Genomic DNA, 26,235 nt, shown 5'->3' on the forward strand with positions numbered 1-26,235 from the left:
TGTCTCCTCTCTCAACTTGTCTCTTCTCTGTCTCCCTTTCTATCTCTCTACATATAAATGAATCATGAATTGTCAGATCTCTTTCTCCTCATTTCCATTTTCTGCACTGAATCGCAGCTTAAAAACCCCTTTTCTCGCATTTAACACTTTCTGGTTTGGGTAGTTCAGACTTGACAGCTTCGAATTAGGGAGGCAATGGAAGGTGGAGAAGAGATTGAGATTGCGGAGGAAAATGAGTTCCCTTCAGTTATTGGACGAAAATACAGTCCAGTGGTGGCTCATGACAATGATAGTGCTGTTATTGAGATGTCTTCTGTTCGTCCCGGATCTTCCTCTTCTCTCCCCAATCACGATCTCAAGTATCCTCTCTCTCTCTATGTTTTCTCATTTTGACTAGTATTGACTAATAGTATACTAATAATAGCTCTGGGATTTGATGGCACTGAATTATGAAATCTTTAATTCGTTTTTTTTTTTTTTTAAAACTATTTGTGAACTTAAGAGCAATTATAGGGACGATATGGATTGATTTAAAACACAAGGTGAACTGTTAAATTTCTGTGTGGACTTACTTCTAAGTGTGGATTTGGGTAACATTTATTCCATTTTGGTCGCAAAAGTTGAGTTTCAGGTGTGTTCTGTATGAAAGAAAATGTTTTCTGGGAAAATAAGTGAGTTTCTTACTTATTTTTTTTTGTATTATATACATAAGCAAAAAGTATATCTTAAAAGCATTATAATCTAGAAAAATACTTAACGGCATTGGTGTAAGGGGGTGGAGGGTGATGGAAGCTATGGGGAAGGGGTGAAAATGAGGTGTGTTGGATGGTGGGAAGGAGACTATCTTGTGGAACTTGTTTTTTCTACTTCGGAAAGTTGTTTTCCTCATTTTTAGGAGCTTGTTTTTACTAAAGAAAATGTTTTCAAAATTTCTAACCAACCAAACATAGGAAAATTGGAAAATATTTTCCTCTATACCGAGCACACCCTCAATGTAATAGTTTGTCTTTGCCGTGGTTTGAACATAGTATTGTAGGTAAATGGGTCAGTGGAAATACTACTGAAATCTACGATTGTGCTTTCATATAGTATAATTACTTCGAATGTTGTGGAACTATTTTCTCATCCATCCTCTCACTTATGTTTTGAAACTTCAAGGGCATAAAAGATCAACTATTTGACTCAAAGTCAATTCTCCTAATAAACTTTGAGCAATTTGAATAATATTAAGCATTTCTATTTAAATTTTGGGTATGTTAAAGATTTCATTGGTATTACTTCTAAAAAGTTGCATTAATATGTACAAAGAGTATTTTTTTTTGAAATTGGCAACATGTTATATTCATCAACACCCCAAAAGGCCTGTATATCATATCTACAAACATATCCCCGGACAAAAACATACAGAGAGGCCAAAAAGTCTAGTAATGATTCTGCATCATCTACTAACTGTTCTTTACACAAAATAAAGTCTTCTGTATTGAACTGCTCTTGCCCTCGAAACATCTTGCATTCCTCTCTTTCCAAATTGTACATCATATGCAAAGAGTATTGGCTCAATTAGAAATAGTGACATTCATCCATCAGGTTTTTATCAACTAGATATACTAGCTCAGATTTGCTCCATTTGTGCATTGTAACGTAGATGCTGGTGCTCTCTGGGAATGCCAAACAAAAAAGCTTCATGGTAAACTAGACCCATTAGCTTCCATTTGATAGCTCATATTTTAACTCTTTGATACTCACTTAATGGAAATGCTTACTTTCTTCGATCGCTCGAACGTTATCACTTAGGGTTAAGAATATCTCAAAGCTTGCCTATGGATATACTTTTGGATGTTTAATAGCTTTCTCTACAAGTTTACAAGTTAATGTTTTAGATATTCTCTGCTCCTTGGCCCAAAAAAAAAGAAAAAAAGAAACAGGGGAGAACCAAGAATCTTAATTTTATGTGTTTGAAATGCAACTGATCCCCCTGACCATGGTTCAAAATTTAATATTTGTACACATTTAGTGAATTTCTTTATCCATGTACATGGTTTGAGTCAATACTACTGGTTCGGCTGAACCAGTAGCTAGTACTATACATCTACCCACGGTGCTCAACTGCTTTCTCACATGCTCCAATACTCTGGATAGTTAATATGCCAAAATTGGGTACATCTGCATGTCCACCATTTTTTTTTAATATTAAAGGGTTTGCAGATATCTAGACAAGAATTTTGTTTTGTCCCTTTCTTTTCTCTGGAAAATCATTTTAACCATTATTCTGATTACACCATTTTTCAGGAAAGTCAAAGTGGGTGTCCATGCAAATATGGCATCTGAAGAAAGAGACGAGTCATTATCCAATCATAGTAGCAATGGTCCTCAAAGAGAATCCAAACTGGAATTATTTGGCTTTGATTCTCTAGTAAATATTCTAGGTCTCAAGAGGTAAGAGGTACAAATTCTATGTCTCTTTTGTTTTATTTTTCCACAAACTTCTATTCGCTGGTATGATGTATTTCAGGAAACTCGTTTTTGCTTTCGTCATTCTTTTTTTACTTAATACCTTTCTTGGGATAGTTGCATTTTGACATCATTGGAGTAGATTTTAAGTTTTCTGGTGGGTGATGCAAATCAAAGTCAAGACAGAAAAGGTCTTCCGTCTATCTAGAATCTACTTATTAGTGCTTCCGGCTAGCATCTCTGTTAGTCCAGCATGCTTCCCTCAGCAACGTTTCCTCCAAATTTTGTCTATCTTTTACTTTCTCAGTCATATCGGGCTCTCAAAACTTTATCTGCGGTTCTTTCTTTTGAAGTGATTATTTGAGTCTCCTCATTTGAAGGTTAAATTTTTGATATACAAAGTATTTTGTCTAGCTACAAAGCAACTAGAAATGTACATCTATAGTTTTCGATCACATTCTTGTACATATTTTGGTAGGGTAAATGTTTTGTGTTCTTACTCATATTTCCTGTTATTCATTTTACTGTCAAGACTCAAGATGGAGAGGAGAATGTTCTTTTCCTAGGTGAAATCATGCGAGATTTTAGAAGGCAATGCATGTAGATTCAATTGGTCTGAAAGAAGAATAAATTTAGAATGCAGAAATTTTTTGGGTTTCTGAACGCACTGAGATCAGTCAATATCTAATTCCATTCAAAAAGTAAATGGAAATGCATTGTATCTCTATTTTTTTGGTGCAAACAGCAGTGTATAGAGGACATAGATCAACTTGTAGATTTGTTAGGAACTTTGTTACTTTTTAGTACCCTTAATGCTAGGAATACAATTTACCAGTTTCACAAAACAAAACAAAACATGAATACAACAATTTATCAAAGCATATGCAGTGTATAACTAACTCGGAGCTCAACAGGTTTTAAAATTGTACTTGCAAATGAGGTTTATGCTCAACAAGTGTCAAAACTCAACCAATGCATGCTAATCTACTCAAATAATAGTTCATGGTGTCAAATACACCCAAACAACTTATTACCGAACTTGGCTGGTTTGCTTTATGTGGCTGGTTACAAACGGTTCATGCATCACTCAACACAACTTTTAGAAAAGAGGGTTATTTATATGCAGTAGGTGTTTCTCTACCTTCACAAGGTAGGGGAAAGGCTGTGTACCATCCTCAGAGTCCACTTGCGGGATTACACTGGGTATTATGTTGTTGTTGTTATAGTAGGTATCTCCTGTGCAGCAGTGAGGAAGCAAACTGTAACCCCCCTCTTCTTCAATGCCTAGTGGCAAATCAGATACCATCACAATTTCTTAATATATTCAGGATACCTTTTGTCATGGCATGCACAGTAAGGGAGCTATTTACCAGCTGGGTGTTGGGGGAATTATAATATCATCTAGGAAGGTTTGGAACACAGTGCATGCTTGTGTTTGTTGGGTGTTGTGGAAGGGAATGAATGCCAGATGTTTCAAAGGGAAAACAGGGGTGGTTTCAAGACTTAGCAGGCTCTTATTTTCTGTTGATTAGGATGATGAGATCAAATATAATAGATAGTTATCCTGGCCAAGAATGGTGTCTGATCGCACTCTAGTTAAGAAAAAGCCATGGAGCCTACTGTAAGGAAATGAACTAAAAAGACATTGACTATGGTTTACTGTCGAAGCTTGCTTGCTTTAGGTAATTTGGACAGACAGGAATCAATCCTAACGAAAAAGCAGAATCAACTGGTAGAGTTTGATACAAATGTTCTTTTTATGGTCGTTTTGGTTTAACATTCTGGATGTATATGGTTTAGAGATTTTTTTGGTTGCCAAAGCTCCGCTTTTGTTTTGTGGGAGACTGGATTTTGTACTACAGTATTCTTCACCTCTTGTTTGCTGTTTGTATGAAATAAAATTGCTTACTTGTCAAAAAACAAAAATGTCTTTAACAACTACTTTCTAATTTCAGTTTTCTTTCAATTTTTGTGGTTTAATAATGTTCTTATCAATCTTGTTGTTCCAGTATGACAGGGGATCAAATTCCCGCACCGTCTAGTCCAAGAGATGGTGAGGATATAACTCTCACGCTTGAGCAACCTAAGGTACTTGAACTAATTTGTTGAGCATCGTTTTGATTTCCCTGAAGCTTTCTGTGCCATGCACAATTAAGACTATATCATGTTCATAAAAGTCCTGATGTAGAATTCACTTTCTTGATTCCTGTGGATTCATTTTCATCTCCTATACCTATACCTAGGGGTAAAAGGTGGGGACTTTCCTTTTCTGAATAAATAGTAATGGACAATAGGCTATACTATGGATGTAAAATGGAGGTTATAAGAAGACAAGAGTATGGTAACACTTAGGTTTTCTACTTAGAGTGTCACTATATAATTGTCAGCTTTAAATCACACCATTCCATATTCATTCTTTCATAAAAGTGTTAACATACAATTACTCCCATTTTCTTATGAGAGAATTTCCATCTTATTGATTTATGAACATATTGGAGGTAATTTAAACTTCCTTATCAAAAAAAAGGGAAGAATACATTGGAGGTAATTTAGATGTCCTTATATAAAAAAAAGAACATATTGGAGGTAATTTATACTTTAAAAGCTGGTTCTTTTGATCCCTGATATAATACAAAGTTACCGATTTTTTTTAAAAAAAGAAGAAGCTGGTTTGTTATGATAGCTAGGAACTTTTCCAGTAATGTGGGAAACAAGTGGAGAAAAGAAACAGGATATCTTTAGTTTAGCTGTTCCTAGGTTTAGATTAATTGTTTAAGTGGTACAGGTGAGCAGTAGTTTGCTAATTTCTTCATTTTTGCTACAATTCTGTGGAGAATTTATCTTAGGTAAGTTATCTTTTGTTTCCCTGGATATCTGTAGTCCTATTTGTCTTAGGAGTTCAGTTGTAATTCAAATAATTGGTTTTATCCTTTTTAGAAAAGGATTTTAGCCAGCTCATGAAAAAATATTCATATGGTCTTTAATTCTGTATGGGGAATTTTATTTAGATCTCCCAATGGTTTTCGCAGAACCTTTTATTGCTTCTTTGGTGCTTTATGCGACCTTAACTGAGGAGGTTATTCCTAGGTAATTCTAGCTTCATTGGTTTACTGCTTTATTACATAGGTGCTTGAATGCTGATGCTTGGTGAATCCCCTCTATCCTCCATCAGCTATTGTTGGCTCACACTGAACTTCCTTAAAACCATTCTAGATTTAAATACGTAGCTACTGCTTAGTTCTTTTTGTCATCCCTCTATCAATCAGCCATTTGTCTCACACTGACTTCCTAAAGATTATTCCAGCTTTAGATATGTTGATAACTATGTTGTTGCATTATTCTTTATCTTTATCTTACCCTTCGGGGTGGCCCAGTGGTTTGGGCTTGGGACTTCCATGTTGGAGGTCTCAAGTTCGAAACCCTTGCCAGCGAAAGTAAGGGGTTTGCCTTTTGGGTCGAGCTCGTCGCACCGGGCTTGCCTAGTGCGGGTTACCTCTCCTATGTAGTTTGCGAGCTATTGTATAGGACCGGGGGTTTTACCCTGTGTGCACCCAAAGGGTAGCGGCTGCGGGTTTCCTTGTTATCAAAAAAAATTATTCTTTATCTTGTAAAGAAGAGGAAGCGTGATTCACATGCTTGTTTCCAATAAGAGAAAGGATAGATGCGGAACTTGTTGATGAGCTTTAGATATGCAGCTAATTGCTTACTTGCACTTTCCATTCTCTTGCAAAGAAAACAAGAGTGACTGTCAGATGTTTGTTTTCACGGAGAAAATATAGCTATGAATTTGTTGATGTATTCATGGTTTCATTGACGCTTGATCATTGTAGTTGGCATGCTTCCTCTGTGGACACCATTTTTCCTAAATAAAAAGTTGAGGTTTTAGATTTTATTGCAAATATGAAGTTGTTGGTAATCAGAAGAGAATAATATAACATTCATAAATGAGTAACAATATGAGTGTTATCATATATCACTTTAATCACAACAAGGCCCCTAAAGGCATGTTTGATTTAGCTAACCATCTCTTATTATCACTCACATTTGTTTCTAGAAGTAATTTTAGTATTGTTTTTAAAATTCTAAGTGATCGAAACATCATAGGTTTCTTGTCACTAAAAAATAAAAAAATTGATTGGGGAGGGTCGCAAGCCTCTTAATCACACTATCAAGAAATAGAAAAAATAGCTTTAACTTAGAAACTCAAGGGAAGAGGTGTTTTCTGATTCAGATGATGACATTCTTCTTATGTTGTGCTCACACGAGGATTTGATGCCTTGTTGTGGTATTGGTATACAAACCCTCACACTCGAACAGATGTAACGGTCTCAAGTAATACATGTCCCAATGCTTCTTTCCCCGGTCGTTGTTGGTGAATGCACAAGGAGTAGTTTCTTAGCAAGACTTTGATATCATGTGAGAAAGAAGTGAGACAGGAGGATAGATTGAGGGAATGCGTGAAGATTCACATTTTACCCTGTACATAGTTATATTTTTTGATCCCGGGCAAATCCTAGCTTCTTGTGCTGCTTTTACTGGCTTGCTTTGATATCAGATGATGTTTTTTGGTTCAGAAATGGAAATCTCTGCAACCTACTATAGTGAAACACAAAATTTGGACATTGTTATAACTTATAGGTTATCTACCCTCTCTCTTGCATGTTTCTCTCCGATTCTAGCTTCTTTTGCTGATGTTTACTTATGGAGTTACTTTTTCCTGCTAAATACTGAACACCATGCAATACAGAGTTGTGTATATCTGCAGTTTCCCGTTCAATCTTCATTTAATTTTCTCCTTGTTATCTCCTATGCTGTCAGTTTATCTTATATAAACCTTCACATGTTCTTTTTTTATCTTGTGCGTCAACATTTAAAAATAAGACTTTGACAATGCTTGGACGTACCTGGCCAGTTAATTTTGTAATGATGGGTTGCTTAAAGAAGCTCTTGAGTGCATTTTTAACCTCTCCATATGTGATATAATTTTGAAGCCAACTGCTGATAAATCTGGCATGCTGATGGGAGTGTTTATGCCATGCTTGCAAAATATTTTGGGGATCATCTACTACATTAGATTTTCGTGGTAAGTTTGCTTACTATCTAATGTATCATGTGATTTCTATCAAAATCTTTTTTGGTTAAAGTTATCATGCCTTAATAAAAGTGGACCAGTTCTGTATTCCTAAAACTGGCACCTCAAGGACTATGGTGAGCCTGCTTTTCAGTTTCAATACTACACATTTTGCATGTAATGCTTGCGTCTTGCTGGTTTCTCTTACTATATGGAAGTTTGGTGGGTGATGTTCAAGCAAGTTAGTCTACATTACTATAGTACCAATCAGCTCTTCTCATTACTCCAGAAAGGTGTGGTTATATTGGTATCATGAAATACTCAAACTGATCTGCTCCTGCCCCCACCTTTGACATTTCCTAATATAGAAATTAATTATTGTGAGTAGAGATAGAAGGGGAGAAAAGTTATCTTCAGGTAAGACGAGGAAGTGAAAAGGAACAGGAGAAGGGAACAAAGAGCAAATGCTCCCACTACCTATGATCTACTACTGTTAGTTTGATGATATCCTTTTTCGCTCCAACTCAAGTAACCACTCTATTTGCGTTGGTTTGTTTTGTGCATACTGCAGGATTGTCGGTATGGCTGGCATTGGCGAGTCATTGTTGCTGGTTGTGTTCTGTGGATCATGTACATTCCTGACCACAATATCATTAAGTGCTATTGCAAGCAACGGTGCCATGAAGGTGGGAAAAAAATTCATCAGATACAACTTCTGTGCAGATTTAAAGGATATATATTTTTAATGTCGGTTCCCAGTATAATAAGCTTGCATTGAAATGTGTATCTCTGTTGCCCAGCATTGGCTAGACAATAATATGGATGAGTTCTGAGTCAGCCGTTCCATCTTATCTAAAAGCTTAACCCGTTAGAGAGAGCATACTTTTAATTACTTAACTATGTGTTTCAACGATCTCCTTGTAGCTTATTTGGTAAGTGATATCCTAGATTTGTTTTCTCTAATCTAGGGTGGTGGCCCTTACTATCTCATTGGTCGTGCATTGGGTCCAGAAGTTGGTGTCAGCATTGGGCTCTGTTTTTTCCTTGGGAATGCAATTGCTGGTGCAATGTGAGTATACATCTGACGTTATATTTTTGTATGAAGGAACTACTAACTTAGATGGGGGTGGGGTGGGGGGTTGGTGGTGCCAATGTAGGTTAAGTTGCTTTCATCATTTCAAACTATCTACAAAAAGAATTTGTGTTGATGCCTGCTCTTTTATGTGCCTGCCGGTTAGGTATGTACTGGGAGCCGTAGAGACTTTTCTAAATGCTGTACCAAGTGCGGGCATCTTTAGAGGTATTCCTTAAATGAGATTGAACTTTTATGATTTAGAAAAATGACTTGGTGTTGTCTGTACTTTTACGGTAAAACCGTCTGATATACTCCCTGGCTTTATCATAACATTGGTACAAGTAACTTATTGTTGATTTTTGATGGATAGTACTGTATTATTTTCAAATTCATTTGTATAACTGAACTTCATTTGTCATCAATGCAGAAACTATCACACGAGTTAATGGCACAGATATTGCAGAGCCCATTACAAGTCCAAGTTTGCATGACCTGCAAATTTATGGGATTGTTGTATCTATTCTTCTCTGCTTTGTCGTGTTTGGTGGAGTAAAAATGATCAATCGCGTTGCACCTGCATTTCTTGTCGCTGTTTTATTCTCGTTGCTTTGCATATTCGTGGGCATCTTTTCTGCGAGGCATGATCGTCCAGCAGGTTTATGTTGTCTATGCCTTATTCTTATTCTTTCTTGTCTTACTCTTTTTCTGTCTTCCTTGAGAGGTTTTTTAAAACTGTGTGTTAGTCTTGTGTGCTATACACCTCCCCTGCATACTCCCTCTGTTTCATTTAGGTGACTCTTTTCATTTTTTAGTTTGTTTCAGAAAGAATAACAACTTTCTTGGTTTGGGAACTCTGTAACTTTAAACTTCCAATTTTACTATTAATTACATTCTCTCATAGTGAGAAAATTGTCCTAACATGTTCAAGATCACGAGTTCTCAAGTACTTTTGGTATGTGACAAAAGTTTTACTTTCTTTCTTAAATTTCTTGCCTAGTCAAACACCACATTCATCAGCTTTCGCCACTGTTAGTGGAGTCTATAGTGTACTGGTATTATTGAAATGGTTTTTAATTCTTGATCCCAATTTGATATCTCAACCTCGGGTATTTTCACTATTTTATGTTGCTTTAGTGATGAGCTTTCAGTGGTTCGTACATCAATCTAGTTAATTTTATTAGCTTGAGGTCATCATGGAGTATAGTAAAGTCAAACATTGTTGTTTCTTTCCTTTGAATAAATTGCATCTTTGAAGCCATATATGAAAGTCAAGGGCTACATATTATTGATAATAATACAATACCAAATTACCAATTAATTACTGGTTTTGCTAATAAGAATAATGATTCAGAAGAACTATGACTCCAATCAAAATAAAGCTAACTTGGAAAGGCAATCAAATAACATCAAAATCGGAAAACTACTACAAAAAAACTAGAGGAAGTTACCCAAAAGTAGTGTAAAGTAAAGTAAAGATGGATTCCTGTGTTACGATATCTCGAGGATTGGTGTAAAATAAAGATGATTTAATTTTACTGAATTATCACTTTATTGATGGATATAGAAGATTCATATAGTTAATCGCAGAGGTGTTTGCAAAAGTGTTACGTATATCTGTTCTCCCTGAAGTTTTAATACTCATGGTTGTCATTTCTCTATACATGTATATGTGACACCACCTTTTTACTCTGTTGCTATGCATGGTACAGCCGGGATCACAGGGTTGAGTTTGGAATCTTTCAAAAATAACTGGGGGTCTGCTTATCAGATGACTAATAATGCTGGAATTCCAGATCCCAATGGCAACATATACTGGAATTTTAAGTAAGTCATACAATTATTTTTGTTGGTTCCTTCATTTTACACTTTTTGCTAGGATTAGTTATTCGTTCTTCTTTCTGCCGTTTACTTCAATGTGCATACTGAAAGCATTTTGAACCAAGTCTTAAGATTTATTTCCTTCTCCATGTTAGTGCATTGGTAGGTCTCTTCTTCCCTGCTGTAACTGGGATCATGGCAGGTTCAAACCGTTCGGCATCTCTAAAGGACACTCAACGTGCAATTCCTGTTGGGACCTTAGCTGCAACTTTGACTACTACCAGTTTATATCTGGTTTCCGTGCTATTATTCGGAGCTGTTGCAACTAGAGATAAGCTTTTGACTGATAGGTAATATGAACTTATGAAGTACTTTATGATACATTATCATACTTCTGGTGCTGTCCTTGTTCCTATCTACACATTGCAGTTTTGACTGGTATGGTTATTTAAAATGAGTGTTGAGTATAATTGGTGTAGAAAGATATTGTAACAACAACTCTACGTCAATTCCAAGCAAGTTGAGATTGCCATATGGATCCTGGGTCCTCTTTTTCCATGTCACTCCATGTAGTGCAATTTCTAACTTTATATTTCTAAATTCAGTAGGGGTGGCCTGGTGGGGAGTGGGTTAAAAGTCTTAAGACACCTCTTCTTCTAAAGTGGAATCATCAAAATACTAAGACACTTCATTTCTTTTAAAAGTTCTAAAACTCGGTTTAGTGCTTGATATGAGATATTCTTAAGAGGAACACCTCTCTATAGTCTCTCCATATTTTTGGGAAGGAAAAAGAGGAAGGTATGAGGTGAGGAAGTTAAAAAAAAAGGAAAGGTAAAGGTTATTTCCCTTTACACAGCAGTTGCAAATGATGACATTCTACCTGAGCATCTAACTGATTATTTGAGGATGCTTAATGGTATTTAGTTCACTGATCAATAAAGCTTAAATTGGTATTCACTGCATTACTAAAACTATTTGTGCAGGTTATTATCTGCTACAGTTGCCTGGCCATTTCCGGCCATTGTTTATGTTGGTATAATCCTCTCAACCTTGGGGGCAGCCCTTCAAAGCCTTACTGGTGCTCCACGTCTCCTTGCAGCAATTGCAAATGATGAAATTCTACCTGTTCTTAACTATTTTAAAGTGGCAGATGGACATGAGCCTCATGTGGCTACTCTCTTCACTGCCATCATCTGCATTGGTTGTGTTGTAATCGGGAATCTAGATCTTGTCTCACCTACTACAACAATGTTTTACCTCGTATGCTATGCTGGCGTGAACTTATCCTGCTTCCTTCTGGATCTGTTAGATGCTCCCAGCTGGCGACCTCGGTGGAAATTTCACCACTGGAGCCTCTCTCTTGTTGGAGCATTACTTTGTATAGGTATCTTCTTAGCTGCAGCTGTTGTACAATAGTTATACTTTCTTAATTATGGATAATAAAGATGGAAACAACTAAATCATTAATCCTAATGGGGATTTCATTGACCGTGTAAGGGCCTCCAAAGGATTTCTATAAGAGTTTTAGTTTGCTTTACCCCCTTGACTCAAATATTATGAAGAAAGTTCAATTCTAAGCTATTTACTGGTTGAAGATTATGGATTATCTCATAAGTTTCAAACAATTTTTTTCTTTCGACCACGGACCACCTAACAAGTCTCTTGACAATTTTTTTTCCGTCTTAGCATTTCATGATCATCTGAAATGTTCATGTTTTTTTCAACGCCCCCCCCCCCCCCCCCCCCCCCCTTTTTTTCTGGATACATACCCAAAATCAAATGTCACTATGGTCATTGTCACTTCCATATTTTTTTCCCTACAAGTTGGTCATTTTGATGATCCAAATAAATTAGACAGGGATCTTATTTATATCCTCATAGCTCTTCCTTCCTTTACTTATTTTATTTTGTGGTGTTTATTCTATCCTTTTCTCTTCTATTTGTCATGTGTGATACTTCCAGAGTCCTGCTCATCCTTTTTGTTTGAGAACCTTATGAAATGACCTTGTTGCTCTCCCTTTCTGCCTCATATACTGTAACATGTGGGCTGGCTTCAACAGAATTTATTATGTGTTGAATATTGATATGTCATTCTTGCTTGGGTAAATCCTTGCCAGGAGAAGATACTTCATTCCATTGAGTGGCACTTCCCAGATTATCAAATCTTCATCATGTTGTGACCTTCATTTGCTAAACTTGACTTTGCACCCCTGCTACCCTATCTTAAAATTGATTCAAATAGTAAAGACACTCTAGTTTGCTTTTGGTATGGTCCCCGGTTATGGATCTAGTTATGGGACGCTGCAAGATAAATTCTGAAATTTTCTTTTTTCTACCTATGGTGCTGGTTTGTTAAGAGAGAACCTACGATCTCTTGAGTTTGAAGTACTCAAAAACTTGACTAATTTTCTGCTCCCCTTTTCCATTGAATTCAAATAACTTAAATACAACATTGGTGATTAACCACCCACCTAATAACAAGGAAATAACTTCCCACTACTACTAAAATGAGAAAGTGGAAAAATAACCTCCTTACTGCTAATAACTTCTAATAACTACTACTACAGAGAAAACAATTGCTACAGGAAAACACTGTTACAGACTTCTAATAACTACTACTACAGAGAAAACAACTGCTACAGGAAAACACTGTTACAGAACCTATTACAGAGAAAACAGAAAAACATAATTAATAGCTACTGATTTAATTTCCATGCATAAAATTGTTGGTAGACTAAAAGGGTACTAACAGCTTTCCTATGATTTATCCTATATTTGCATTTTTTGTTGTGAAGTTGGCTAGAGCAGGCTATAGGACAAACTATAGAGGTAGTCACCATACCTTGCAATAATGTTTTCACTCATCTGATTTGTTTTCTTTTCTACTGTTCATTTACAGTGACCATGTTTTTGATTTCCTGGGCATTCACTATTGTATCACTTGCCCTAGCAAGCCTCATATATTATTACGTTAGTATAAAGGGGAAAGCAGGAGACTGGGGTGACGGTTTTAAGAGTGCGTATTTTCAGCTTGCTCTTCGAAGTTTGCGATCTTTGGGAGGTATGTATGAGTATCTTTGTATATACACAGCTCGGATTCTTTTGTACTACTCTTTTCTTGTTTTCTCAGAACTCCCTGTTTCCTCCCCTGTCGTGTCTTCTATATTTGGGTAAGATTGAGTGAGGGAAATACAAAAGCTTAGATTTTCACTGAAGGGGCCATAATGTACTCATTGTGATAGTTTTTTTTTTAATAGTTTATGAGGAACTGCATTTTGTTGCGTCTTCAGATCGTTATGTTGCATTTTTGTTCCATTTGATAAAAAAGTTCAAATTTTATGAGGAGAGAAATATGAGAGGACATCATTATCAAAATAAGAAACATGAAAGGACATGTGAAACTCTCACCACCTCTCATTTAATTGTTGATAGAGTTGGGACAATTATGGTACTTTGCAGTTTTCATATACTCCCTCGGTCTAACAATAGTTGTCCACTATACTATTTTAGGATGTCTAACAATACTCGGCCACTTTATGAAATCAATGGATAATTTTACACTTAGTTCCTATTTTACCCTTATCATTAATTATAGTCATTTCCCTATTACATTTTTCAAGAGTATTTATTATATTCAAAGGGTAATATAGTAAAATTACTCTTCTATTTATAGTTTCTTAAGAAGCGTGCAAAGTCAATAGTGGACAAGTATTGTTGGACAGAGGGAGTACTTAGCTTATGAGTCAAAAATCTGAAACTGTGTGACCTTGGGTCACTTACTTTGTAGTGGTTATTCCTCTCTAACAAAAATTCAAAAATAAAAGTAAAATCCCAATTTCCCTGGTTCATATTATAATTAATTTGCATTACCTATTGTGTGGAGGTACATAAGCTTAGAAAAAGAAACAAAAATAAAATATCCCTTTTATCACCACCACTAAACCAAAAGAATAGAATTTATATTTTTCAATTAAGTGGAGACTCCATTTAACATCTCTTTATGTGGTTACAATAATCTTTCACCCAAAAAACATTCTAGGAAAACTGTACTTTCTGATAGAAAAACTCTGAGAGGTTTCAGAAATAATATAGCTCGTAATTTGAACAAGAAAACGAGCGATGCCACAATAACAGGAAAAAAGAAATATTAGTGATTAAATAAAAGCATAGATGTCTTTTTTTTTTTTTTTGGTATAGTTTTTGCTGTAAAGTAAGGAAAGGAGCCTCATGTATGCATATTAGAGCAAGAAGGGGTATTATTGTATGTAATGTTGCTAAAGTAAATAATTAGTACCTGTAGTTTAGCCAACATTATATCCATCTTTAGCTGAGGTACAAAAGAGTTGGAGGCCTAAATTTGTGAATCATAATTCTGGCTTTGGGACCACTTATACTATAATATACCAATGATATATCTATTTTGGAGATGGTGATCATTTTGTTACTTATCTGTTTCTGCTCTAATTCTTGTTCATTGTGCGATTGTATGAAGTCTAGTTAGCTAATTAGCAGCGTGAAGATTAGATGACTTTTATGTTGTATGTACAGGCATGGCTTATTTATTTGTTACTCCCTGTAGAATTCTGAATCATGGATTTTGGCATCATACAATTTCTGTCTATGAAATTAATGAATTAGCACCTTTTAAAAAGATTTTAAGTGTCCGTTTGAGTTATTCTTGAGCCATTTCTGTTCTTCACGTAGACACTGCTTGGTCGGTCCTACTGCTATGTAGCGTGTAAATGGAACTTCTAAGATTGATTAGCTGAATGTGATATAATATAAGTTTTAGGCTAAGTACATCGACAATCCCTTGAATCTGCTAATAAATATCATTTAGACACTCGAACAATGACATGTTCCAATTGAGCACCTAAACACATGATAAAGTGTTCCTATTAGATACCTCCGGCTCATATTTTGAAAAGTTTCTGCATGTGTTCACAAACATCCATTATGTAGATAAGTTAATCACATAAAGTGTGCATCCTTTTTTAATTATCCATATCAACATCGATGAAAAATGCATGAGGAATGTGTGAATATATTGGCTATTATTTGGATTAAAAATGGAAAGGAACGTGTATGAATATATTGGCAATTACTTGATTAAAAAATAAAAGAGTATAATAGGTACAGACTTTAAATGGCAAACCTTCTTTTTTACTTCAGTTTTTGTATGGTTATTGGAATAGACTGCATCACTAGAAATCCACATACTTTCCTTGAGTACTTTAATGCATTAAGTTATTAATTGTACAAAACAGAAATTGAAGACTTTGCAACTTTATCATTCAGATATTTCTTTTCTTGGTTCACTATGTTTAAATATGTAAGATTTTATATTTGTATGATCCTATTTAAACATTCAATTGCATATGCAGCAAACCAGGTACATCCGAAAAACTGGTATCCTATCCCACTTGTATTTTGTCGTCCGTGGGGCAAGCTGCCAGAAAATGTGCCGTGCCATCCAAAGCTTGCTGACTTTGCCAATTGCATGAAGAAAAAAGGCAGGGGAATGTCCATCTTTGTCTCTATTATCGACGGAGACTACCATGAACGTGCTGAGGATGCTAAGGATGCTTGCAAGGAACTAAGTACCTATATCGACTACAAGCAATGCGAAGGTGTAGCTGAGATTGTTGTTGCCCCAAGCATGTCTGAAGGCTTTAGAGGCATTGTTCAGACTATGGGTCTCGGAAATCTCAAGCCAAATATAATTGTTATGCGGTACCCTGAGATTTGGCGACGTGAAAATTTGACTGATATTCCTGCTACCTTTGTTGGAATAATTAATGACTGCATTGTTGCAAACAAGGCTGTTGTCATTGTCAAGGGTCTCGATGAATGGCCAAATGAGTATCAAAGACAGTATGGTACCATCGATTTATACTGGATAGTGAGAGATGGTGGTCTTATGCTTCTACTCTCTCAGCTCCTCCTTACAAAAGATAGCTTTGAGGGCTGCAAGATACAGGTGTTCTGCATTGCGGAGGAAGATTCTGATGCAGAGGGATTGAAGGCTGATGTAAAGAAATTTCTTTATGACCTCCGGATGCAAGCTGAAGTTATTGTCATTTCAATGAAGTCATGGGAAGCCGAAGGGGAGCAGCAAGAATCTGTTGAAGCATTCAGTGCTGCACGACAGAGAGTTAATAGTTACTTGGAAGAAATGAAAGAGCAAGCACAGAGAGACCGGACTCCGTTGATGGCTGATGGAAAGCCTGTGTTTGTTGAAGAGCAACAAGTAGAGAAATTCCTTTACACCACTCTAAAGCTGAACTTAATGGTACAGAAGTACTCGAGAATGGCTGCAGTCGTGCTCGTAAGCTTACCTCCTCCACCTCTCAATCACCCTGCAACCTTCTACATGGAATACATGGATCTGCTGGTTGAAAATATACCTAGACTCTTGATCGTTCGTGGATATCATAAAGATGTTGTCACTTTATTCACGTAGTTCTTGTTCATGTACTTGTATAATTTTGTTGCTTTAGCTAAGAACTCCTAATTTATTTGCCTTTACATTTTCCTTTTTTTACTACCCCTTCACAACCAAGAGGTTAGAGGGGTATACAATTGTATAATTCTTTCTACTAAGGGGCACTCTGGACCAAAATTTTGTTATCGATGAGATCTCAAGTGGACTATTTGCTTAGACAGTAATATTTCTCATCCTGTATCTAATACTCCCTCCTTTTCAATTTATCTGTCTAGTTTTGATTTGACACGAGATTTAAGAAAGTAAAAAAGACTTAAATCTTGTGGTTTTAAACTAAATGTGAAATGTACCAAAATATCCTTAATCTTGTGGTTTTAAACATGTCAGGTGGAAAGTTAGAATTAAGAAGTTGTCAATAATCTTAGGACAAATAAATTAAAACAAAGATATTACGATAATGGTCAAATGTCAATCGTTTGATGATATAATACTCATTCTTGTCCTCAATGATCTTATCAACAAGCTGTAAGTCCAGATTTGCGTGGAAAGGTCAAATGCTACAAGGATGGATTTGTTCCTTTTTTGAACCAAGTAGGATTAAATAAATATTTATTAACAGTGAGTTGCATATTTTTAACATTAAAAGGAAAATAACTAAAAGGTCAAAACGGTTGAATTGATAAGGTAATATATGTCTTTTAATTTAAAAATATATATATACTACGTAGTAGGAAAATATTTCAATTTGCGTCTGAATGTAACAACTAACAAAGAGGGTTTAAACATGGAAGTCAATGGTACATGCTATTCCAACTGACTAGACAAGCGTAAGTATTTCAATTATAGCTCCTCTTTGGATTTTCCTAATATATATTTTTATATTATTTCAAGGGATTTTGGAGTTGACTCTAAGATAAAGGTCTTCACGTTTTTCTCTTTCTTTTTGTATATCAAATATTTGTGTTTTTATTTATTTTATACTCTGTTATTTGATCTAACTTTATTAATATATGAGTGTGTTTGTTAGGAAGGAAAATGTTTTTCACGGAACATGATTTTCTTCAAGTGGGTCTCTTACTTATTTTTTAGTGTTTGGTAAGTAAGTAAGAAAATATTATCCAAAATCATTTATATCTTATCTAGTAAAATGATATGGAGACGGATAGGGATGAGGAGTGGTGGTTCGGGGAATTGGGATGGTCAAGGGAGTGAGGATTGGGTGAGCACGGAGGAAATAATAAATTTGAAACGTCACTTATGCAACTTGTTTTTCCTTACTTTCAAGTATCATTTTCTTCCATACCAAATACACCCATAGTGTGGCTCTATAAGGTCCCGTTTGGACATGATTTTAAATCAATAATTCAAAATTATGTTGAGTTAAAATTGAAATTTTATTTGAACATTGTATTTTCTCTCGTAAACATAAAAGCCCCACAATTTGTGAAAACTATCAAAACTCACACAATCTTACCAAATGAACAAATCATACTCCATAAACAAAAGTATCAGAGTATCCTAAGACACCACATTAATAAATGGTATATATCCATGTTTTTTTTTGTAAGTAAATGTTTATCATTACATGCTATTATAAACTTGAAAACAGACACTGATTTAAAATCAAAATTTAAAATTTGGATACCAAATCTTACAGCTAACACCTACTCATATATTTCCATATATATATATACATACTTAGTTTCTTTCCATATACGGCAGAATCAAGAAGATCTTCTTCACACACACATAAATACCTCTTTATATATAGTGTACTGTCAACATACATTGCATATTACCAGTGTATCTCTTCAAGCTTTCAACTAAATCCCTTGCTAATCACCAGGTATATATTTCATCTTCCTTCTATTCTCTTTTCTTCAATTATTCAGTGAAACCAATTAGGTACTACTTTTGTTTTGCTTTGCATATTTTGGGATCTGAGATATGATTTTTTTCTTCATTTATGAGTTATGAAGTAAGTTAAAATTATTACCCGGAGTCATCGTTAAGTCTTCCTCAATTCACAGATTTTCTCGGGAAAACATCTTATTGAAATTTTCTTATTCTGTTTCCTTAATCACATGTCTCGGATTCAAGTCTCTGTGAATACATAGTAGTCTTTGTTAGGGATTTAGGAGTACCAAACACTATCCACGAGTTTGGCAGAATTCCGTTAAAAATCTACCTAACATGTATAAATAATTTATCGAAAAGTCAATTGAAATGCTTTTTTTTTTGGTAGAATGTAGAACTCATAAAATTCAAAATTCTGGATTGTTACGGCTTGTAATGTAATCAGATTTTATGTACTACTGCTAATTAGTTTTTGATATATTCAAAATATGCAGAAAGTGAAAAAACATGGGGATAGAAAGTGAAGTACCGGAATCAGGAGGAGGAATCAGGCGAAGAAATTGTGTGTGCACAAAAGACGATTTTCTGCCGGAGGAATCGTTCAAGAGCTGGGGAAATTACGCGAATGCGCTGAGGCAGACTCCGACGAGGTTAATCGAACGGGCGTTGACGCGATCGAATGATGAAGCAGAGCTGGAGGCGAAGTCACGAAGTCACCATGAAATGAAGAAGACATTGACATGGTGGGACCTAATATGGTTCGGGATGGGAGCGGTGATTGGAGCAGGAATCTTCGTGCTGACGGGGCTTGAAGCGAGCCAGGATGCAGGCCCTGCTGTTGTACTGTCGTATGCAGTTTCCGGCGTCTCCGCCTTGCTCTCTGTCTTCTGCTACACTGAGTTTGCCGTTGAGATCCCTGTTGCAGGTATTCATCATTAATAGTTTTGAAATCTCCATTAATTTGAATTTGTCTAAACCCTTGCTTTCACACTAAGTACCTGCTTTGGACCTCTGATTAATTTAAATTCATGTCACATAGGATTAGAAAATATTTTCTATTAAGATTTTTTCATTCTCTAAACACGAGACTTCTAATTAAGAGAATGTTAAGACTTTTCCGTAAATATAGTGGAATAGCAACTTAGAAAATACGAAGTAACATGATATAGTAAATTTTACACGTATATATAAATTGATCTATTTTCTTAAAATCACGTTTCATATGCAGGTAAATTTGTCGTCAAGATAAAGTTAATTTTTTTTCTACAAGAAATTGTACAAGGAGTTTTGATTTTAAGTTGATATTATTACAACGAAAAGTCAAATTTTGTGAATATTATGCAAAGTTCTCTGTTGGACAAACGGGACTTGAAAGATAGTGACAACTATTTGAAAACTAAGGGCATTATACGTTATAACATGATTTTTTAAAATTTTTTTGTCTGTATTTGTGTGTTTCTTCTTCTACGTTAGCCAGGGATGGTATTTTAATTAATATAAAAGAAAGTTTGGATTAAGAGTGTTTTGTCGTTGTATAAAAGAAAATAATAGTAAATTAACAGCTAGTTAGCGTACACATGCATTTGTCAATAATTTGCATTTCATATTTAAAAATGTTTGAAGTTAATCATTTAGTCGATCTAGTTGAAACAGTGGATCCTAATAAGTAGGAGTAATCAATTAATTAATAAAAAGTCTACATCTCTTAATTAAATAATCCCACGCTCAGTCGCTCTCTGCAGGCCACCATGTTGCTGATACTTAGGAGTCGGTTCGGTTGGTTTGAGGGATAAAAAATAAATAGTTTTGGGATAAAAAAAGTCTAGGATAAAATTATAGTGTCTTGTTTGATTGTTATGTTGGGGATAACTTATTCCACTATTTATACCATTGCAATGTGATAAGTTATTGCATACACATGGTGGGATAAGTTATCTCAAGATAGTTAATCTCAGAATAATTAATTCAAGAATAACTTGTTCTCAACCAAACGATTAGTGAATTGTACCTGAGGCATTAACTTAATAGGGGTATGTAGTCACGAAGCTATAAAGTTTGGATATTTCTTTTTTTTCCAAATGAAGAAGACACATTTGGTGTAATGGATAAAAGGAGATAATCCTAGAATAAATTTTTAGTATCCCATAAATCATAATGCCTTGTTTGATTATAACGTTTGAAATATCATATTTTTAATACCAATCATAACTAATTTCATTATAACTTTTTCTTCCGCAATGGTGTGAGTTGTGTACAGCCCAATATGAAAATGAAATGAACCAAAAGTTGTGATTCTCCTTTTCTATAGTCAGCGCCAGCAAAATAGAAATTAGAGTCTCCCTGCAGTCCCCACTAAGCAGGTATGGCATGGGTAATGGGGCCAGGGTTGAAGATTCAACATTCCGGGTTGGAAACGCAAAGCTAACTTAACATTTCCGGCTGCACTTTTGGACTTTTTAGGATCTGGTTACATTTTATTTTATGAGAATTAATTTTATTAGTTTTTAAAATTAAATTTTAAATTAGTTTGATATTTTTAAAATTTAAAATCTAAATATTCTAAGGGGTCGTTTGGTAGAGTGTATTAGAAAAAATAACGCATGCATTAGCATTGTGTATTACTAGTACCTTGTTTGGTACTCTTTTCCAACCTATGTATAACTAATGCTTGCATTAGTAATACACTCTATTGTGTATTAAAGTGTGTATTGCTAATACCATGGATTTCTAGGTATTAGCAATGCAATGGTTTTAATGCATGCATTAGATTAACTAATGACAAAACTACCCTCTAATAATAATAATAATAATTATTATTATTATTATTTTTGTAAAAGAATGTGGGGGTATTTTTGTAAACAAATATTTTTTTAATAGTCTTTATACAAGGCTTGCTATTTCCAATACATCAAACCAAACAATGTATAAGAAATAATGCTAGCATAACTAATGCAAGCATTACTAATGCATGCATTACTAATACATCATAGAAGCATTATTCTTATACACTCTACCAAACGACCCCTAAAAGTTACAATTTTTCTCATATTAATACATGAAAAAGATACATCTTGCAATGCAATAACGTCATTTTACAATTAGGTCAGAGTTCATACAATATTTTCATTGATTTTCCTCCTTTTTGTGGGACGACTATAGGATAAGACAAAGGGGAATATCGTTTTACTTTGAGAATCATGAAATTGAATTTTGAAGTATTTGGTTTAGTGGTAAAACATATCATGAGTAAGTTAGGTGTAATATCACAAATTCAAACGTATATAAAAACCTGATATTTAAGTAGAAAAAAATAGAGATGTGGATCCATTATTATCCTGTAGTATAAAATCCAATATTGTTGACCTCACGAAATTTTTTACCCGTTTACACTTTTATATTCCCTGTGCACACCCCCATTTGTCAATTTTGGTTTTGGTTTTCTAAAAAGTATATAGTCTAATCCTTTGTAAATTCTTCTATTGTTTGGATTATTTTGATATAATTGTGAAATGTTGTTACTGCATTTCGATCGACAAAATGAATTATATCATTTACTCTGTTCATAAAATGATTAGTAAATATGCATGCTAATTATGAAACTCATGGTGTTAACGTGTTGATTAACTTAAAATCATTGCATCTAAGATGAAGTCTTGATCAGATAAACTCATCGAATATGCTCGATAAGTTGAAATTATAATCACTAACTGCAAATTAATGTTTGTTGAAGTGTATGCATGACTATCTTCATTGAAAAACATAAACTTTTAGATACATCTTACTTTTATTTACTTAATTATTCAACAATGTTCATGGAGTTTTTATTAAGGGATATATGTACTAAAAGTTTTAAAATGATTATTTTAGGTGGTTCATTTGCCTACTTGAGGGTGGAGCTTGGTGACTTTGTGGCCTTTATTGCTGCTGGAAACATCCTTCTTGAATATGTGATTGGTGGTGCTGCAGTGGCTCGTTCATGGACCTCATACTTTGCAACTCTATTGAACTTCAAGCCTGACAAATTCCTCATCACGGCTCATGGTTTAGCCAAGGGCTACAACCAACTTGACCCAATCGCTGTTGCGGTCTGCTTCATCATCTGCATCATTGCCATTCGTAGCACGAAAGGATCTTCTCGTCTCAACTATGTTGCCTCGATCATTCACATTGTGGTGATTGTTTTCATCATCATCTGTGGCCTAATCAAGGCGGATACCAAGAACTACACCCCCTTTACGCCATTTGGTGCTCGTGGCATTTTCAAAGCTTCTGCGGTGTTGTTCTTTGCTTATGTTGGTTTTGATGCTGTTTCGACTATGGCTGAGGAAACTAAGGATCCGGCTCGAGATATCCCCATTGGCCTAGTTGGATCTATGGTGATCACCACTACTGTGTACTGTTTATTGGCTATAACACTCTGTCTTATGCAGCCTTATCAGAGCATTGATCCTAATGCTCCGTTTTCTGTGGCGTTCAAAGCTGTTGGATGGAGTTGGGCGCAATATATTGTGGCTGCAGGTAGGGGCGGAGCTACATATATATGAAAATTTTGAACACATTTAGCGAAATTTCTGACTTCACCACTAATTGCAGGTGCGTTGAAAGGAATGACCTCAGTGTTGCTTGTAGGCGCGGTTGGTCAGGCTCGTTATCTCACTCACATTGCGCGGACTCACATGATGCCTCCGTGGTTTTCCTATGTTGATGAAAAAACAGGGACTCCCGTCAATGCCACGGCGGTCATGATGTCTGCTACTGCAATCATTGCCTTCTTCACGAAGCTCGAAATTCTCTCCAATCTCTTGTCAATCTCCACCCTTTTCATCTTCATGCTCGTGGCCCTCGCTCTCCTCGTTCGTCGTTACTATGTGAGTGGTGTGACCACAAACGCAAACCGCAACAAGCTAATTATATGCCTATTACTCATCCTCGGGTCCTCAATCGCCACAGCTGCTTACTGGGGACTTAGCGAGAAAGGATGGATTGCATACTGCTTTACTCTGCCTATTTGGTTTTCAGCAACTGCAGGAATTTGTATTTTCATTCCTCAGGCTCGTAATCCAAAGCTTTGGGGTGTGCCTCTTGTACCTTGGTTGCCATCATTATCAATAGCTATCAACATTTTCCTACTAGGCTCGATAGATAAAGATTCATTCATCAGATTTGCTGGCTGGACAGGTTTTCTTTTGGCCTATTACTTTTTTTTCGGGCTACATGCTTCTTATGACACAGCAAAGGAATTCGAAAAGAGCAAAGGGTGGAAGAACAATATTGTAGAAGGAAATGGTACTTCTAATGTGGTTGTTAGCAAAGATGTTCCTATTGCTCCTGTTGCTTCTGGTAACTGAATTAGTTGTGTCTAAATGATAGTACAATGTTACATTCCTAGCTAGTACTCCTATTTTATTTGTCTTGATATATGCATATGATGTTAGTCCGTTTGTATAGAGTCTGTTTCTAAAGTAGACAAGTACAAGTTGCTGCATTGTACTAGTATTAAACATTGTGCAGATTATCTTACGATGGCTTTGTACCCTTCTGGCATATGCCGCTTTGGATTATAAAGGAGATGGGAAGGTTACTTAGATTGCGCGATAGCTCGATTCTGATTTTATATTCTTTTATGCGCTTGTCTTGTATTGAGATATACCAATGAAAAGAACAAAAACAGGTAAAAGCCATATATACTTGCAAAATCAACAACGACTATCTTCTATTCCTAATTATCTGCCTAATTATAAGCTACTCCAGTCTCCAAAGTATTTGTCCTTGCTGCAATGGCTTCAATATCAGTAGTATTTGTACATTTGCTCCCACTATGCCAACTATGTATTTCTTTCTTCATAACCGCATAAATTTACTAGCAATTAGTAATCATAACATACAAACTTATACTTTATTATTTCATGTATAGTCGTTTACTTGATTTTTTTTTGTTCAACGCATGTGTATTAAAACTAGTTATATATATACATATCCCACAAGCGTGTAATTTTGCCTATCAAATTTTAGACACATATTTACAAACCACCGACTAGTAATGTTTTGTTTATGTCTCATTGAGATTTGAAACCAATTACCTACTATAATAAAAATAACTTTTAACTGCAATAAATATGTATGTTTATAAAGAATATTAAAATCTTTACTAATATTAGTTAATTATCATTGAATTTAATGTCGCTAGCTATAGGCTTTAGCGACCTTTTCAAAAAGGGTTAAAATATAATTGTCACTAATAGTTGCCTTTAAAAAAACATATTTAGCTACAATCAAGCTATTGTCATTAATTAATTACAACTAAAAAAACATTGTTAATGTAGTGTTACAAAGATTTTCACTTACTTCATTAACTATTAAGACACGATAGAAAAAAGTACTAATAATTTACCTGAACCAATAAAAGAGGGCAACCAATGATTCCATCAGAACCAGGCACGATCCACAACAAGATTCTTATTACTCTTTAATTCAATAATCCTACCGGCTAATGGATAGTAAAACACAAGTGTTTTGGATAATCCTTCTTTAGTGACCTTTGCAGGATCTTTATAATTAATCACTTTCATTAATGAAGGATTAATATTATTATATTTGGATATGAATCTATAGCTAATGCCAATGTCAATAAGTCTCATATGTGAAAGGATAGAAATTTGATCTCCTTAATTATATGGACTTCGATAATCCTCATCTTTTGAGCTAACTTTGGAGTTAAGTTAGGGCTCAAGTGTTATATCTTTACATGATATCATAGTTAGGTTCATCCAATTCTTCATGCTCCAGTGAACAAGGTTTGGGCATGAGTGTTAAAAAGTTCCCATAAGAAAAGGAATGACAATTATTGGCCTCTTTATATTGACTTGAACAACTTTTAGGGTTGAGTTAGTGTCATGCGTGCCGTATCTTTATGGCCAATAATAACAGTAAACATGTAACATGATAATCAGTGTCGATTGTAGCATGTAATTACGGATTCAATCAAACTCATCATTTTCGATAGAACATGTACGTGTATATATTTTGTGTGTACTTGAATTACTAAAATTTTAAAAAATACTAAACATAATTCGTAATATCAAAAGTGTAATAATTAAGTTCAACTATTGAGTCAAGTGAGAAAAATTGATCAACAATCATAGAGTCATGAGCTAATTTTTTGAATTAAATTCAACCCAAAGTCCATTTTCTTTACCAAATTAATGAAAACAATTTAAAAGTTTAACTTGTCAGATTTAATTTTATTCTAATTTCCTTCTGCATGATCATTTTATTAGCCACAAAATAAATAGTGGATGGCGATGGACAAAATTAGTAGTTTTTGCTTATTATTAGCCACAACAATAAATAGAGGATGGTGATGGACAAAATTAGTAGTTATTGCTTATTATAAGCCGGCCACAAAATAATTAGTGGATGGTAATATAGACAAATTCATACTTTTTGGTTATATTTTGTATCATACATAAAATTTATTAAATATATATATAAAAAAATTAATTATGAATTCAATATCTA

The 26,235-nt window shown here is 35.0% G+C and overlaps 2 protein-coding genes across 4 annotated transcripts; both read left to right on the forward strand.

Annotated features, from left to right (window-relative positions):
• LOC125836153 (cation-chloride cotransporter 1-like) lies at positions 1–16,968 on the forward strand. Of its 3 annotated transcripts, none has more exons than XM_049515247.1 (13): positions 1–359; positions 2,290–2,436; positions 4,461–4,539; positions 7,443–7,534; positions 8,094–8,208; positions 8,491–8,591; positions 8,761–8,822; positions 9,025–9,252; positions 10,307–10,421; positions 10,571–10,765; positions 11,399–11,799; positions 13,315–13,476; positions 15,800–16,967. In XM_049515247.1, exons 1-13 carry the CDS (start codon positions 196–198, stop codon positions 16,876–16,878), a joined length of 2,940 nt encoding a protein of 979 aa, XP_049371204.1. In that variant the 5' UTR covers positions 1–195; the 3' UTR covers positions 16,879–16,967. The 3 variants fall into 3 exon arrangements, with proteins under 3 accessions (XP_049371204.1, XP_049371206.1, XP_049371205.1); XM_049515249.1 differs by lacking the exon at positions 1–359 and adding an exon at positions 5,481–5,538 and having other exon boundaries at positions 2,286–2,436; positions 15,800–16,968; XM_049515248.1 differs by lacking the exon at positions 1–359 and having other exon boundaries at positions 2,290–2,443; positions 15,800–16,968.
• A 2,164-nt stretch (positions 16,969–19,132) lies between these two features.
• LOC125836215 (cationic amino acid transporter 1-like) lies at positions 19,133–24,302 on the forward strand. Its single transcript, XM_049515332.1, has 3 exons — positions 19,133–19,642; positions 22,585–23,235; positions 23,311–24,302. Exons 1-3 carry the CDS (start codon positions 19,225–19,227, stop codon positions 24,063–24,065), a joined length of 1,824 nt encoding a protein of 607 aa, XP_049371289.1. The 5' UTR covers positions 19,133–19,224; the 3' UTR covers positions 24,066–24,302.
• The last annotated feature ends 1,933 nt before the right edge of the window (positions 24,303–26,235 follow it).

The sequence above is a fragment of the Solanum verrucosum genome, unplaced genomic scaffold (assembly GCF_900185275.1).
Source record: "Solanum verrucosum unplaced genomic scaffold, falcon-dt-bn FXZP01000278.1, whole genome shotgun sequence".
In the NCBI taxonomy this organism is placed as follows: Eukaryota; Viridiplantae; Streptophyta; class Magnoliopsida; order Solanales; family Solanaceae; genus Solanum; species Solanum verrucosum.

Excerpts from the sequence above, each read along its gene's own strand:
- LOC125836153 (XM_049515247.1), top strand. The coding sequence starts at position 196 with ATGGAAGGTGGAGAAGAGATTGAGATTGCGGAGGAAAATGAGTTCCCT. Across the intron at positions 9,253-10,306 it reads GAGGCATGATCGTCCAGCAG|CCGGGATCACAGGGTTGAGT; the intron begins GTTTATGTTGTC and ends TGCATGGTACAG. Across the intron at positions 13,477-15,799 it reads AAGTTTGCGATCTTTGGGAG|CAAACCAGGTACATCCGAAA; the intron begins GTATGTATGAGT and ends TTGCATATGCAG.
- LOC125836215 (XM_049515332.1), top strand. The coding sequence starts at position 19,225 with ATGGGGATAGAAAGTGAAGTACCGGAATCAGGAGGAGGAATCAGGCGA. Across the intron at positions 19,643-22,584 it reads CGTTGAGATCCCTGTTGCAG|GTGGTTCATTTGCCTACTTG; the intron begins GTATTCATCATT and ends TGATTATTTTAG. Across the intron at positions 23,236-23,310 it reads GCAATATATTGTGGCTGCAG|GTGCGTTGAAAGGAATGACC; the intron begins GTAGGGGCGGAG and ends CACTAATTGCAG.